Below are 15,383 nucleotides of genomic sequence, written 5' to 3'. Positions count from 1 at the left end.
CTACCACCTGACACACAAAGCTATACACTTCTCTCTCTGTCGTTAAGCTGCCACCAGACACACAAAGGTTTACACTACTTTTTCTGTCGTTAGGCTACCACCTGACACACAAAGCTTTGCACTTCTCTCTGTCGTTAAGCTACCACCTGACAGACAAAGGTTTACACTACTCTCTCTGTCGTTAAGCTACCACCTGACACACAAAGGTTTACACTATCTTCGTCGTTAAGCTACCACCTGACACACAAAGCTTTACACTATCTCCGTCGTTTAGCTACCACCTGGCACACAAAGCTTTACACTATCTTCGTCGTTTAGCTACCACCTGGCACACAAAGCTTTACATTGTCTTCGTCGTTTAGCTACCACCTGACACACAAAGCTTTGCACTTCTCTCTGTCGTTAAGCTACCACCTGACAGACAAAGGTTTACACTACTCTCTCTGTCGTTAAGCTACCACCAGACACACAAAGCTTTACACTATCTCCGTCGTTAAGCTACCACCTGGCACACAAAGCTTTACACTATCTTCGTCGTTTAGCTACCCGCCTGTCACACAAAGGTTTACACTACTACCTCTGTCGTTAAGCCACCACCTGACACACAAAGGTTTACACTTCTCTCTCTGTCGTTAAGCTACCACCTCTCACGCAAACGTTTACATTACTATCTCTGGTTTTCAATGTTTGGTTTCAGTGCTGGCGTCATACTGACGTACTTTACGGTGCAGCATTCCTACATCGGCGTCATCTTTACGTACGGAGTCATGAACGGACTTGGGTGCGGGGTCGCCTACCCACTACCCATGGGATGCGCCATGAAGGTGAAATCGATGTTTATTAATTACTGAAAGATTGAACTTGAAATCGCCTGTTAACTGTGACAAAATGGTCACACAATGGTATTGTGTGGAGGACACTTGTGCCATATTGACAAGAGCTGCGTCCAAAAATCGTGTTAAAACCTATGATCTTTCGATGCCAAATTTGGTCCAATGTTTCTAGGTTTGTCTGCCCCATGCTCATGGGTGTCATCATTGTTGTAAACCTTTAAGAATCAAACTCTCCATGTTATAGTCAAAACACTCACTCACTAATAGTGTGTAACTGAATGATTGCCAGTGGCTGCCAGAACGGAAGGGTTTGGCCGGAGGTCTGGTGGTGGCGGGGTTCGGGGGAGGAGCCTTCATCTTTAACCTGGTCCAAACAGCCTTCATCAACCCAGACAATCTGTCACCGGATTTGAAGGTCAATGGAGAACAGTGAGTTGTACAGCCACCAATAGTAATTGTTAACATTTATGTGACAAAATATAAAACATATGGATAATTTCCCCTTAGTGCCTGTTTATACTAAATATATCAATACGAGTCATGCCGACCGTAAGATTCTATTTGACATCCCACACCATTCTTCCCACTTTTTTACTTTTTGTAAAGTATCAGCGTCTTGGCTTAAAAAAATACAGATTAGTGATGTCATTTGATAGTGACGTCATGGTACGATGACATCACAATGGTCCGTATTTTGATGTAAATTCAATGCAGCGATATCTCTTTGGAGGCCGATTGATCTCACCCGAGCAATATCTCCTGTGGAGGCCAGTTTTGGATAATAAAATAGCCTCAAGACTAGGACAGAAACATATTGTTTTTAAAAGGTGTGAATGTATTATCTACTTGTGTCGATACAGTCCTCATTGATTACAAAAATGTTTAACTGAAAGAAGGGTTTGGAGTGATTGTACGTTCAGCGAAATGCGCTTACGGTCAAAGGGAGATAACTCTACTTAAACACTGTCAGTGCGTTTGGGGAGATTCTAGTGTTGCAAATTAACTGGAAAGTAATGGTACGTGATCGAATGTTTGGAAGATGGTGCTAGGACATCTGGTAAGGTTGTGGGGATGTAACGGAGATCGAAGCTAAACCCCATTCCACTTCATCTCACCTTGTATAGACAAGTCGTGTGGTACGAGCTTTGTTACTATCTGTCACTGGTGCCAGCGGTTAAGAACAGGAAGAAACAATGGGACAGTGGAGATAATAGCGGAATAAGAAGTCATTTGAAGCAGTTAGAGGCCTTTTGCATCGTCAAAGAGAAAACGGAAAACAGGAAATTTGCTACGCTGGGGAAGTCTTTTACAGTCTACCCGATCCTCATGGCGGAAATCCACGAAGGAAAGATGACGTCAAACAGTGATAAGAAGGTTCGGGGAGGCACAAACTGTGCACAAATTTCGATTGGATTCAGCAAAAAGAATGCAGAGACACGGTGAGACCCTATTCGCAGGACGATTTGCAGAAGAAACATGGTAACCAATGTTCAGTCGTACTAGCCCAGGCTCGGAAGTCATTAAATGGGAACGTCACAAACAAACTAGCATCGTAAGTAAGGGAAGAAGCTGTTTTAGACAAAGTAGTCAAAAGAGCAAATCAAATATTTTTGGAAACATATTCTCAGGCTGTTGGGATGGTATCTGGACAAGATAATGGATATATATGATAGAAAGGAAGGATGGTGTTGCTAACTTGAAGGAACTCACACTGGCTCAGCAACCATTGTCGGAAACAGTTTGGGCAATAATGAACTCTTACAACAGCGGGAAAGAGTCCAAAACAGTCAGTGTTATTCCCGTTGCTGGTAGGGTCACTTTGCTTGGGATTGTTTCAGGAATTTCAAAGGTCAGTTGGAAATTTGAACATAAAACAATCAAATCTGGAAATATATTTCAAGTTCTCAAACGAGAGGCAAAGCGATGTAACTGTTACACATGACAAATCCTCATAACAACTTTCGTCACTGCTGGAACTGTCATAAGAACATTTCCAACAATGTTTTAGATCGTGCTGTGATAGCAAGCATTCCTGGTAGAGCAGCCGAGATATCACATGAAATGGCAGATACAGTTGATAAAATGTCAATTGTTGTCTAAAAAATCAGATATATCGGCAGATATACAGCATGTATATAATTAGAAAGAGGTCAAATGTATTCTCAGTCCATAGTAAACTATAGACGAACTGATGTAATTGAACATCCAATCCCCACTGCAGACGCTACGCCAGTGGCTCAGAGACCAGGTCGGGTACCTCATGACAGCCTCATGGTTATTGAACAGTTTGTTCACGAAAATCTAGACAAAGATCTCGTCAGGCCACGCAACAGTCTTTGGGCAAGTAATATTGTTTGGATTAGAAAAACTCACCCACAAGATATTGTATCGATTTTACATGATTAAATGACAAGACGGTTGGAGACATTTTTTCGATCCCAGGAATTGATGACACATTGATGTGACTGAAGTTGAATGCACAAAAATGTGTGTTTGCAAAAACAGAGGTACGGCCAGACCTAACCAAATATCAATAAACAATTTCCTCAGCCGGAGAATGCGACTGAGGTCAGAAGATTAATAGAGCTGGCATCATATTATTGCCGATGTGTAAAGGATTTTGCCGATTTTGCAAGACCACTGAATCACCTGACTAAGAAGAATATTCTATTCATATGGACCGAACAAAGTGAACGGCCTTCACAATACTGCCGGAGAGACTGACCACTGCTCTAGTTCTAGTCCATCCAGATTTCTAGGAGAAATATGTAGTAGAAACAGATGCCAGAAACTACAGGTTGGGGACAGAAGGGGTGAATTATTGTGTATGTGTCAAGAGCATTGACTCCTGGGAAAAGGAACTATTCAGCAATTGTATGGGCACTTGACAAATTATCCATGGACCTAGAAGGGAACAAGTTTTCCGCTATCAGTGACCATAACCCTACCTGATGAAACTGAAAGGGCCAAAAGGAGAGCTTGGTGCAAGAAGGCGTGTAGCTTCGGTAACTTAAATACAGCACAAAACAATACAGTACAAAACAATACAGCACCAAACAATACAGCACAAAACAATACAGCTCAAGAAATTGTTGTGGCGGATGCACTAAGGAAGACATTTTTTTCACTTAAGAATGTGCAACTCATGCAGGATTGGTGTCAGGCTGGCCACATGTCTTGTAAATAACCATCGAATGCGAATAGCTTGATTAGAGCTCAATACACTGGCTATTGTCGATGGTGTTTAGGTATTAAAATATGTGTGAATGGACGATACCCAGAAACCAGGCAAACAGGGTCATGAGCATTTTGCGTTATTAGATGGATCATTTTGGACTGGACAAATCGATTGATGCCGTGAAAGCTTAAAGTTTTCTGGTTTGGATTGAGAGGACATATGTGACATATTGGTGTAAATCATGTGAAATGTGCCCGAAAAGGGTAAACATTCCACTGTGCTGACAGGCTGTACTCCAATACCGCGTGATGATCAATCGATTTAGACGTGTTGGGATGAGTTCATTTTAGCAGGAGGTTCATTAACCCCGCTCTAGTGTGTCTCATCATGTTTGTTTGTTGTTGAAGCTCATCTCAGCTAAATAATCGAGTCTGTTCTATACAATCATGTGATTTATATCATGAGCATCGATCTTCGCAATTGGGATAGGATGATACGCATCAACCAAGTTAGCAAGTCTGACCACCCGATCCCGTTAGTCGTCTCTTGCAACAAGCGTTGTTGCGTCTTACGACAAGAATTGGTTGCGGAGACCAATGTTCACCGTGTCTTATCCTGTCTGCAGATACTTCAGTCAACCGGAGCTGCTACAGAGGGTACCCTGGGTGTTCGTGCTGACAGGGGGGATATACGCCGCCATGCAGCTGGTGGGCGTCCTCCTCCTATCTGACCCCCCGACACAGGAGGTAAGTCATGGGGTACACCATCCCCATCCTCATCAAAGCATTATATCCCCCGAATTCCACCGTCACGATTAAACCATTGTCATCACTATTGCCATCACAATCACTACAAGTAATCATTATCGCCATCAAAATCACTACAAGTAATCATTATCGTCATCACCATCACTACAAATAATCATTATTGCCATCACAATCACTACAGATAATCATTATCGTCATCACCATCACTACAAATAATCATTATTGCCATCAAAATCACTACAAGTAATCATTATCGTCATCACCATCACTACAAATAATCATTATCGCCATCACAATCACTACAAGTAATCATTATCGTCATCAACATCACTACAAATAATCATTATTGCCATCACAATCACTACAGATAATCATTATCGTCATCACCATCACTACAAATAATCATTATTGCCATCACAATCACTACAGATAATCATTATCGTCATCACCATCACTACAAGTAATAATTATCGTCATCACCATCACTACAAGTAATCATTATCGTCATCACCATCACTACAAGTAATCATTATCGTCATCACCATCACTACAAGTAATCATTATCGTCATCACCATCACTACAAGTATTCATTATCGTCATCACCATCACTAAAAGTAATCATTATCGTCATCACCATCACTACAAGTAATCATTATCGTCATCACGTACACCATCATTATCATCCTCAAGCAAACTCTAATCTTCCTTTGTTTGAGTGAGTGAGTGAGTTTTGGTTTTACGCTGCATTTAGCAGTATTCCAGCAATATCCCATTGTACCTATGTCGGGAATCAAACCCGGATCTTCGGCGTGACGAGCAAACGCTTTAACCACTAGGCTACCCGACCGCCCCCTCCTTTGTTTGAACACATCGAAGCAATAAATATAGCCAAGTGACAACTGTTAAAATATTGTTATGTTGTACGCTGTACGTAGCAGTGTGAAAATGGGCTTTACGACATTCCGTGATACGAAGAAGCGGACCCGGGTCTTCTTCACTATGTTACACACGCCCCCACCTGCATCCCGTGTCCTCCGCAGTGAGGGGGCAAAATAAACTTACACCTGCCTCTTATTTCCCTCCAACTTGTACAGCTGGGTTCGCGAAGCTAGCATACAAATGTATATACCCATAGTGCGACACCTGTGACGATGTAACACTGTTTGCTACTGGTCTATTCTTCAGTGGGCACGGGTGATCAGTCACCAAGGCCGTCATATTACTGACATACTATTGGACGCGTGCTCAGCCCAACTAATTCACGGATATTCTTTACCCCATTGTTCATTTCTGTATTTTTATCATCATTCATAAACTATCTCCTCATATTCGTGTTGCAGACATCTGTTAACAATGTTTCTGAATCCGAGCTGGACAGCAGCAACAACATCGTCATGACCAACATCACAGTCAACAGTGATAGTAATGATAGAAATGTCTCGCCTGTGAATCCCAAAGAAACAATAAGGTAGGCACACTGACACTATCTGAATTAAGTTATCAAGATATGTGTCAGGTTATCATTATATATGACTGTAAATTGTTCCTACGTACAGACACGCTTTATTGTCCTATTAAGATAATGTGCTTAATGGTCGAATCTAACATTGGACCCGTGAAGTTCCGTGGTAGAAAAGGTCTTCAGCAAACCATAGGCCGCTAACGTGATCGGTTGGTCAGGCTCGCTAACTTGGTGGATGCATGTCATCGCATCCCATTTGCGTAAATTGATGATCATGGTGTCGATCACTGGATTGTCTGGTCCAGACTTGATTATTTACAGAATATTGCTGAATGCGGCATTAAACAACCAACAGACAAAATAAACGTATTCAACCTTGTTTATTGCCAGTGTGGTGGTGAGTCTGAGCCCCCTGCAGGTCCTGAAGACCCGGGCGTTCTACACTCTGTGGATGTGTTTCCTGCTCAACGGGCAGGGCGTGGTCTTCCTGTCATCACTCTATAAGGTGGGCTGGGGACTTTTGAAAAACAAACGCAAAAATATTTTATACGTTCACGTGAGAAATGTTATCGCTCACTGGAATGTTCTGGGAATTAATGTGGTGTGGTCAAAATGAATTGCTTGGCTTTTTCTTTCTCATATGCATGACTTGAAGCGCTGACAAAACAAAACTAAATCCCAGGGTCTCAAACGTAATATTACATTGTCGTTCCCTTATCAAATACACGGGCACGGTTCCATACTTATAGTGTCCAGGGTACGATTCCGATTGTATCGTGAGCGTGTGTTTATGAATCAATATCAAATAGAGTATGATACCTTCTGTTATCCCACCCTACAAACACATGCAAGGGCAAGACAATTGTTCATTTGAATAAAGACCGGAACATATTACACAAGTTAAAATAGGAATTGCATCGGATACGATTTTTGTTACTGATGCGTCACATTTGGAAATGTTCATCAATAATAAAACGTTTTGAAAGCTTCACTCGGACCATCTCAAATAACGTTTGAGCAAGAGTCGCATGGCGCTATTTGAAATCGTCGTTTATAGAGAATGCCCGATTGTATCTAAAAAGCTGCGAAATGTTGACACCAAGGAGTGAAGCTGCTGGAATATTGGTGAACGTAAAGGAAAAGTTAACTTTTGGAAACTTGAAATCCTTCTTGTCACACAGTTTTGTGGAAAGTGTTTTGCCACGATGAGATAGATTCGCTTTCATTTCTGGTTTACCTGGGTAAATCAGTCGAGTTCAAAGACATACCTTGCAACTCTGAACCAGTGGCTTGATTTAATGATTGCAACGCACACAAGACGCGGACACCAATTAGGCCTTGTAAATTTGTATATCTGCCTACCTATCTTTCCAATGCTCATGTTGTATTGCTTCCACTTATGTAGTTCAATCAAGGGTACCACGAGGCATGAAGAATGTACAAGTACATCGTACCAAGCCTAATTACACGTTTTTCGAAACTCGGAAATATGGAGGTCCGTTAGTGTTCCAATACCTGGTAATCAGCAGTTCTGCGTAGCTTGTTGGTTATTCCCTAAGTATTTTATCCTATTATGTCTGACCCTGGCTGTCTACTTTCCAGGATTACGGGCAGACATTCATCACTAATGACGTGTTCCTGGCAGTGTCTGGGGCCTTCGCATCTGTCTTTAACTTCTCAGGAAGGATGTTCTGGGGTTTCATCGCAGACCGGTTTTCATTTAAGGTCAGATTGGCATAGGTGAATGTGCTTCGTCAAAACATCGACTGTGCATTATACTTGAAACAGCTAGTCAAGCTGTTTGACATCTTTTATATGAGTTATTGTAAGAAAACTTTATTTTGGGGTCGACGTAAAAAGCCATTAAAGTCTTTCATCGAAGAAAGGGGACGTTGCCAGTGTTGCCATGAACATTTGTGGGTCCATCCTGCATTTCAAAATGGCCGCCATTTCTGACTCGCTTTTGGACATATTCCAAAACCATGCGTCACCAGTCGCCCATTTCCGTAACCTGCAAGAAGACTCGTCCTCCTATTGATGAATATTATGTGCGAAAATACGACAAACCAATCAGAATGCGCGTATTATTTCAAGTTGTTCATCAAAGAATCCCTCAGAAATAATTTTTGATTTTACATATGTCTTGCATCTAAAACATTACCCCAAACACAGTTAAGTGTGTTCAGTCATACTGATGAGTGTACAATTCCGCATATCCAGATGTGCTTTAAATTGCATCTGAAATTTATGTAATAATGGGGAAATGTATGTGAACCATTACGCAACGAGTTGACAATTGTTTTAGGTATGCCCGTTCGCACAAATGGCCATGAGAGGGGCACGAGTCGCTATTCGGTTTGTCACGGAATAACACGAGTTGGTCACGAATGATTCCAAAACATAACTGCCTTTGATATAGACACACAGGCAAGATACGTAGCTCTAACAAAGATGGTATGAATTAAACTGTTTCTAATACACATGTACATGACTGCCATTGCAAATAATGTTAATACCATATCATACTCAACATGAAAACTACATCAGGTCTTGAAAGCTTTATATTAAATACGAATTAATAATCACGTTATGTTGTATCTATGTTATAAGACGTGTCTTTGTAACGTTCACTATATTGTCCCCAGATAGCCATGATGTGTATGTGTACCTCCTTCTCCTGTCTGATGATCACATTCAACGCCACGCCCTTTGGAGGGGAGGCCCTCTACTTCATCTATGTGTGTCTTCTGTTCGGCACCCTAGCGGGGAACTACTCCCTGTTCTCTGTGGCTGCCGCGAGGTCGTTCGGGGAGAAGTATTACCCAATCAACTTTGGTCTCATTTTTACTTCCCAGGTAAGACGGGAAATGGCACTAATACAGGCAGTTTAGAATAGCCTGGGCCAGTATGTGTGAAGTCGTCGATGGTATACACGATATACAGGCCGTCGTGATGCAGCTGGAATATTGCTGACTATGGACTATAGCAATAAAATAAAGATAACAGGTATCATTACAAACTTAAAACTGTATTGAACCTTGGGTGTAGCCTAGGGGATAGTGTTTATATTGCCACGAGAGCAATATCCAATCAGTATATTTATGAATCTGGAGTATGATTGAGCTCCGCTTCTTGTAATATAACGTTCTTCTGTATGACGTTAGTGCAATGCCTCTCTTCTTGTGAACAAACAGGGGGCTCGGGTGGCCCAGCTGTGCAGAGTTGCGTCCCTTTGGCACGCCAGAAACCTATGATTGTGGGTTCAAATCCGATTCGCCCCGTTTATGTTTCTAGGTTTGTCAGAAGCACTTCCGTGCTCGTTGGTTTCACCGAAGTGGTAAACGTCTAAGACCCTCATGACTTTGGGATTTCCTCCCACATTGACTTACTTACTTACTTACTTTGGAGATTTAACGTGCGCTTTCCGACTGATGCGTATTTCGCACACGGGCCCGGCCAGGCCATTTAATGTGTTTCCGAAAGGGGCGAGGGTGGTCTGTGCAACCCAAGAGGGGGCTTTAGGGGTTGCTTATATAGAATTTGGGAATTTTGAGATTTGGAATAGATGCCGATGGGGTTGGGGAGGAGAACTAAGGGAGCTGGGTATGGTGGATGATTGTTTGTTTATGTGATTTTGATTTGGTAGGTTATTATGGTTTTAGATGCGTTTTATTAGTTCCGTTTTTATTAAGAATACGCCTAAGGCCTTGAAGTTTTCTAGTTTATTTTGTGGGTTTAGTATTGCTTCTAGAGTGAGAGCCTTGTTTAGATTGAGGGTGGTCTGTAATGCGGTTCGATGTGTTAGGTAGTGTGTGCAGTGGATGAGTGCGTGTTCTGGGGTCCCTGGTTGTTTGCAGTGTGGGCAGTTACCTGTAGTGTGTTTTTTAAATTTCTTTAGGTGGTTATTTAGGTTGGTGTGTCCTGTTTGGAGTTTAGTGATTACTCTGTCGATTTTTTTTGATGGATGGAGAATTTTTGGTTTGGTTAGTGGTTTGCTGAGCACTCTTTTGATTTGGCTATTTGAGTTTAGATATAGGTTATGCCATTTTTTTGTGATTTTTTGTTTGTTTACACTTTTAATTTCTGATTTTGAGATGGGTAAGTTTAAGCTTATTTCTGGGATTTTGAGGGATAGTTTAGCTGCTTTATCGGCGTTTTCATTACCGTATATTCCTACGTGGGCGGGTATCCAAAAGAAGGTTATTTGTTTGCCTGCTTTTGTTAGGTCGTTGGAGCTTTTAAGTATTTGATTTATTAATTTAGGTCGGTTTTTGGTATTTTTGTTTTAGAGGGCTTGTAGTCCACTTAGGGAGTTAGTAAGTATTAGGATTTTTTGGTGGTTTTTGGATTCTTGATTATGGAGGGCTGAGGCCATGCCCATTAGTTCGGCCGTGAATATTGATTGGTTATTTGGGAGTCGGAAGGATTGTGTGGTTTTAGTTGGTTGTGTGGTATGGACTCCGAAACCCGTGTGTTTGGAGGTCGGATCTGAGGATCCGTCCGTGTAAATGTGACACCAATTTGGCCAATTTTTGTGTATGTATGCTAGTGTGGTAGTTTTAGCTATGTTTGGGTCGGTTTGTTTATTTATTTGGCTAGCTAGTGTTGTGTCTATTTTGGGTATTTTAAGTTTAGGGGTGAAGATATTTGATTGTTTGCAGTTTTGTTTAAGATTTTTAATTTGGTGTTCATTTAGGTAGTTTGTTATTCTTTGGGATATTGGGGTAAGTTTTAAGTTTTGGATGAGAGGGTTTGATTGGGACGCGGCCCAGAAATTTAAGCTTAGCTGTTCCCTGCGTAGACTTAGTGGCATTTCTCCTGTTAAGGCCTGAAGTGAGGTGTAGGAGGTGCCATGTTGGGTGCGTGTAATGAGTTTGAGAGCCTGATATTGTATTGAGTCAAGTTTTTTAGATAGAGAGTTGTTTAGGGTGTTGTATATGGCGCAGCCGTAGTCTAGTTTTGATCTAATTAGGGATATGTAGAGAGAGAGGAGAGTATCTTTGGAGGCTCCCCAGTTAGAGCCAGTTAGGCATCTTAGGGTGTTTAGGTCTTTACTGCATTTAGTTGTTAGGTTTTGGATGTGAGCATCCCAGGTGAGATGTTCATCGAAAATAAGTCCTAGGAATTTGGTTTGTTTTTGAAATTTGATTGTTTGATTGTTTAGCTGGAGGATTGGGGAGGCGGGTTTCATGTTTTTATGTTTGAATACTATTCCTGTTGTTTTTTCTGTGTTAAGGGAGAAGCCCCATTTGTCAGCCCATTGTTGTATTTTATTAAGAGATTTTTGGAGTAGATTTTTGGCCATTTTCATGCTTTTAGTGCGGATCCAGATGGCTCCATCATCCGCGAATTTTGATGTGTTTACTTTAGGGGATAGACCCTCGAATAGATCGTTTATCATTATATTGAAGAGGGTGGGGCTGAGGATACTGCCCTGTGGAGTGCCATTTTCTAGGGGACATTGGTCCGATAGAGTTTGGTCTATACCCACGGTTATTTTACGATTGTTTAAGAAGTCCTGGATGTAGTTTATTATCATTGAGCTTCTTATCCCACATTGAGCTGACACGCCGTGATATCAATGGAATACTGTTAAAAGCGGCGTTAAACACATGTCACTCACTTACTTTGAACAAACAAACTGCTTACACTACAGACAATCACAGCACCACTGGGGGCCATCTTGGCGTCTCAGCTCAAGGCACAGATTGGCTGGTTTGGAATGTTCAGCTTGATTGCCGGGTTTTCCTTCCTAAGTAAGTATCAAGACAGGTTATGACCTACCTACGAATTAAACGTGTATACTACATGAATGCAAAAGGATTCGATCATACTTTTTAATCATTACATTGCCTTAACGAATTTGTAAAGTATTTATCTTCCTTATTTTTTCTAATTTGAAGATTCACATCACCGAAGCATAAGAACTCGAAAAGAATGTCGTATATAGAACTCGAATATGCCTTTGTTATCGTGTGATGTCTCACGCCCTTGTTAACTTAATGTCGTATTTTCTGTGGTTGTGATTGTATTGACGTATTGTATACAACTTATATACAACTGTTATTTCACGTGCATGTACTTACTTTATTACTTATCTTCTTGACAGGTTTGCTTCTCATCACAACCTTCAATGTCAAGAACAGTAAAGGACGACCGATATAAGCATCCGCGAGGCGATGTAGCTCTCGAACAGTCTTCTTATTTCTAACCATACCCGATCCTACCATATTCCTTGGACATGTCAATCTCTGGACATGCTCAACTTGATGTCTTTCTGTCAAATACCACCCTGCTGGGTCCCGCGGTAGTATGATGGACAATAATGACAGGTGTGGTGAACCGAGATGTCTAGCACACCAGCTGGACTATGAAATAGCGTTTGACGTTTATGATTCATGACATGTAAAACACATGTTTAGCTTGTCAATATATTGACATGTTTATTTCATTTTTATGTAGGAACAGTCATAAATGTATAAACAAAAATGTTAAACACTGATGCATGTTTTTATAGAGGAGTTTTATGAGAGCTGACTATACAATGACTAACAAGCGCTTACATGGACGACGGAAAGTAAAGCCTGTCGAGTATGGAAGATATTTGTATTTTCCTGTAAACAAGACACATTATTATCTCATCAATTGACCTGATACAATTTATATTTTCGGCGCTGGCCACGAATTGCGATCAACAGTATATTTGACAAGACAGAAACGTGTTTTGTTGCTAATATTTTTGTCATTGATCTTAGTCTTAAAACATAACTGTAGTAACTGTAGAGGAATAACAATAGTTCCAGCAATACATGTTACCACTGAAGTGAAATATCGATAGTATACTGTTCTACAAGGTTGCTGCTGTAAGACTTGGTAAATCATCAGCGTTGCGTGAACGTATTATAGTATTAGTCACACTTCTGTGTGAGGGTATTGTACATCGAGACGAGAAGCGTGTTTGTTGTGTGACATAAGTTAATTTGATAGTCATATCAAAATGTCATTCAGATGTCTAAGAGTTCCATCGTTTTGATATACAGGTATTGTGTGAGTTTTGTTTGTTTGGTTGGTTTTGGTTTTTTTTGCTTGTTGTTTAACGCTGCACTCAGCAATAGTCCAGCTATATGACGGCGGTCTGTAAATAATCGAGCCTGACCACCCGATCCCGTTATGCGATTACCACCTTAAATCAAAATGGAGAACGGATTACGATGATACAACAAATTCCTCGTAGAAGTCCCACGTCCCGTTGGAGTTCAACCGCAACGATTAATACCTCAGCTATACGTTTCGGTGAATATAAAAATGAAACGTCAATGCCAGAGAATAACCAGTCTCGACTAAACATTAGGTGTATAAGTCAATATAGCATTGGAAATTGTAAACATAGAAGCAAATCAAAGTATGCCTCTAAGATGATTTTATCATCTCTTTCATTTTCAATTGAATGTATCTTATGTAACCGGTATTATTTCCAAATCATGAAATGTACTGGCGTTAAGTCAACACTCAGAGAATACTTCTCCATCGTTTTACTTGTTAAACTAAATTGACTTTTAAAACTTAAAAAATTAAACCAACAGTCTCATACCAAGTCTTTGAATGGCATTTAGAAGTGATACACACCATCACCATCACCATTCCCTACCAAGGCCCTGTCACACATCAGATTTCCCGGCTCTTCAAGAACAAACCCAACACAGATGTAACCACCAAGACGCATCTACAAGCCAATGGCAGGAGCACCAGGACAAGTCTCAAACCCAGTGGATGTATATATCAGATCCCCTGCAACTGAGGCCACCAATACATGAATGTTCTCTGCTTCGTAGCATTTATTCACCTGATGAAAGAGTAAGTATATATTCCGGAAGGTTGTGTTCCTCATAATAAAGAAGTTGACATCAATAAATTCTCATCCCTAACAATCTCATAATGCTTTTGTTCGTTTGTTTGTTGTTTAAGGCCGCACTCAGCAATATTCCAGCTATATGACGGGCGTTCTGTAATATTCGAGTCTGGACCAGACAATCCATTGATTGAGATCATGAGCATCGATCCACGCATTCGGGATAGGATGACATGCATCAACCAAGTCAGCGAGCCTGACCACCCGATCTCGTTAGTCGCCTCTTACGACAAGCATGGGTTGCTGAAGACATATTCTTCCGCTGATGTTCACGTAATGCACAAGAGCTGATGGATATTGGAGATATCTTTCCCCTAAAAATAAATTCATTCGCTTATTTCTGGACAAATGCACAACATTTCGGCCATGCTAGGGGTCATGATGATGTGGTTGAAGAGTCCTTTCTTACCCTAAGCTTCAATGAACCAATTTATATTTTTACACAAAATTACCCAGCCACTAACTATGTTTTACAGGATGAGTGATGGTTGACTAGACAGAATCAAATTTAACAACAGTTTTTTCCAGTTACTTAAAAACAAAAATTGGCATACCTTTCCCCCTTAATTTATGAATGGGTCACTCAAAATCAGTAATGACACCAAGTATTTGCGAAAAGGGTAAGCATGCCCTGCCTCAACTGTAGCAACCACCATTCACACCATTTGCATGAAAAGAATGTGTTTATTGCCTGAGAGCACACAGCAATCCCTCCTGCCATGCGACAGCGGCCGGTGAACAAACTAGACAATCAAGTGGTGGACAAGAATCCCAGTCACACAATAACGCTCATTTTCGTAAATCTAAAGACGATATAAAAATTACGTCCGTTATTAACAGCCCTGTAAAACCTATTCTGGAGTATTTTGTCCCTCATTGAATTTGGCAAGTCTGTCCTCAAACTTCACGATGGTTCAACATAATTATAGTGAACTGGTGTATAGGTCTTTCGGTAAAAGGTTCAATATTCATAAACAATATCTTTCTGCATTTTCTGCAGTATTCATTTAATATTTGCAAGATCTATTTTCCAGTACTGGAGAGTATGGATATACTGCTACTTTTATCGGGGCTCATTTCTTCTTGACAGTGTGGACACAGATAAATAAGTTCCTGCGTTCAGACTACGATCACTTCAGCTGATGATATATATACCTTGCATATCCTGAACTGCCACAGCTTGCACTGATGTATGGGACAAGTCAAGAGTTTGACAACTGTGTCACATGTCAT

General features: G+C 40.9%; 1 protein-coding gene across 5 annotated transcripts in view; it reads left to right on the top strand.

The window, feature by feature from the left end:
- LOC139448242 (apicoplast pyruvate carrier 1-like) overlaps positions 1-13,293 on the top strand; it is a 43,680-nt gene extending 30,387 nt beyond the window's left edge. For 4 of the 5 annotated variants that reach the window (XM_071229768.1, XM_071229764.1, XM_071229765.1 and 1 more), the window contains 9 exons: positions 698-824; positions 1,123-1,262; positions 4,637-4,757; positions 6,120-6,247; positions 6,632-6,746; positions 7,844-7,966; positions 8,887-9,096; positions 11,898-11,997; positions 12,351-13,293. In XM_071229768.1, coding sequence (XP_071085869.1) covers positions 698-824; positions 1,123-1,262; positions 4,637-4,757; positions 6,120-6,247; positions 6,632-6,746; positions 7,844-7,966; positions 8,887-9,096; positions 11,898-11,997; positions 12,351-12,406 — 1,120 coding nt within the window. In that variant the 3' untranslated portion in view covers positions 12,407-13,293. The remainder of the gene's footprint in view (positions 1-697; positions 825-1,122; positions 1,263-4,636; positions 4,758-6,119; positions 6,248-6,631; positions 6,747-7,843; positions 7,967-8,886; positions 9,097-11,897; positions 11,998-12,350) is intronic. The other variant, XM_071229767.1, reaches the window with a different exon arrangement.
- Positions 13,294-15,383: the final 2,090 nt, after the last annotated feature.

Source organism: Haliotis cracherodii, unplaced genomic scaffold, assembly GCF_022045235.1.
Source record: "Haliotis cracherodii isolate W230 unplaced genomic scaffold, xgHalCrac1.p SCAF_7, whole genome shotgun sequence".
In the NCBI taxonomy this organism is placed as follows: Eukaryota; Metazoa; Mollusca; class Gastropoda; order Lepetellida; family Haliotidae; genus Haliotis; species Haliotis cracherodii.
The sequence above is the reverse complement of the archived record's forward strand: the minus strand, read 5'-3'. Positions and strand labels throughout refer to the sequence as shown.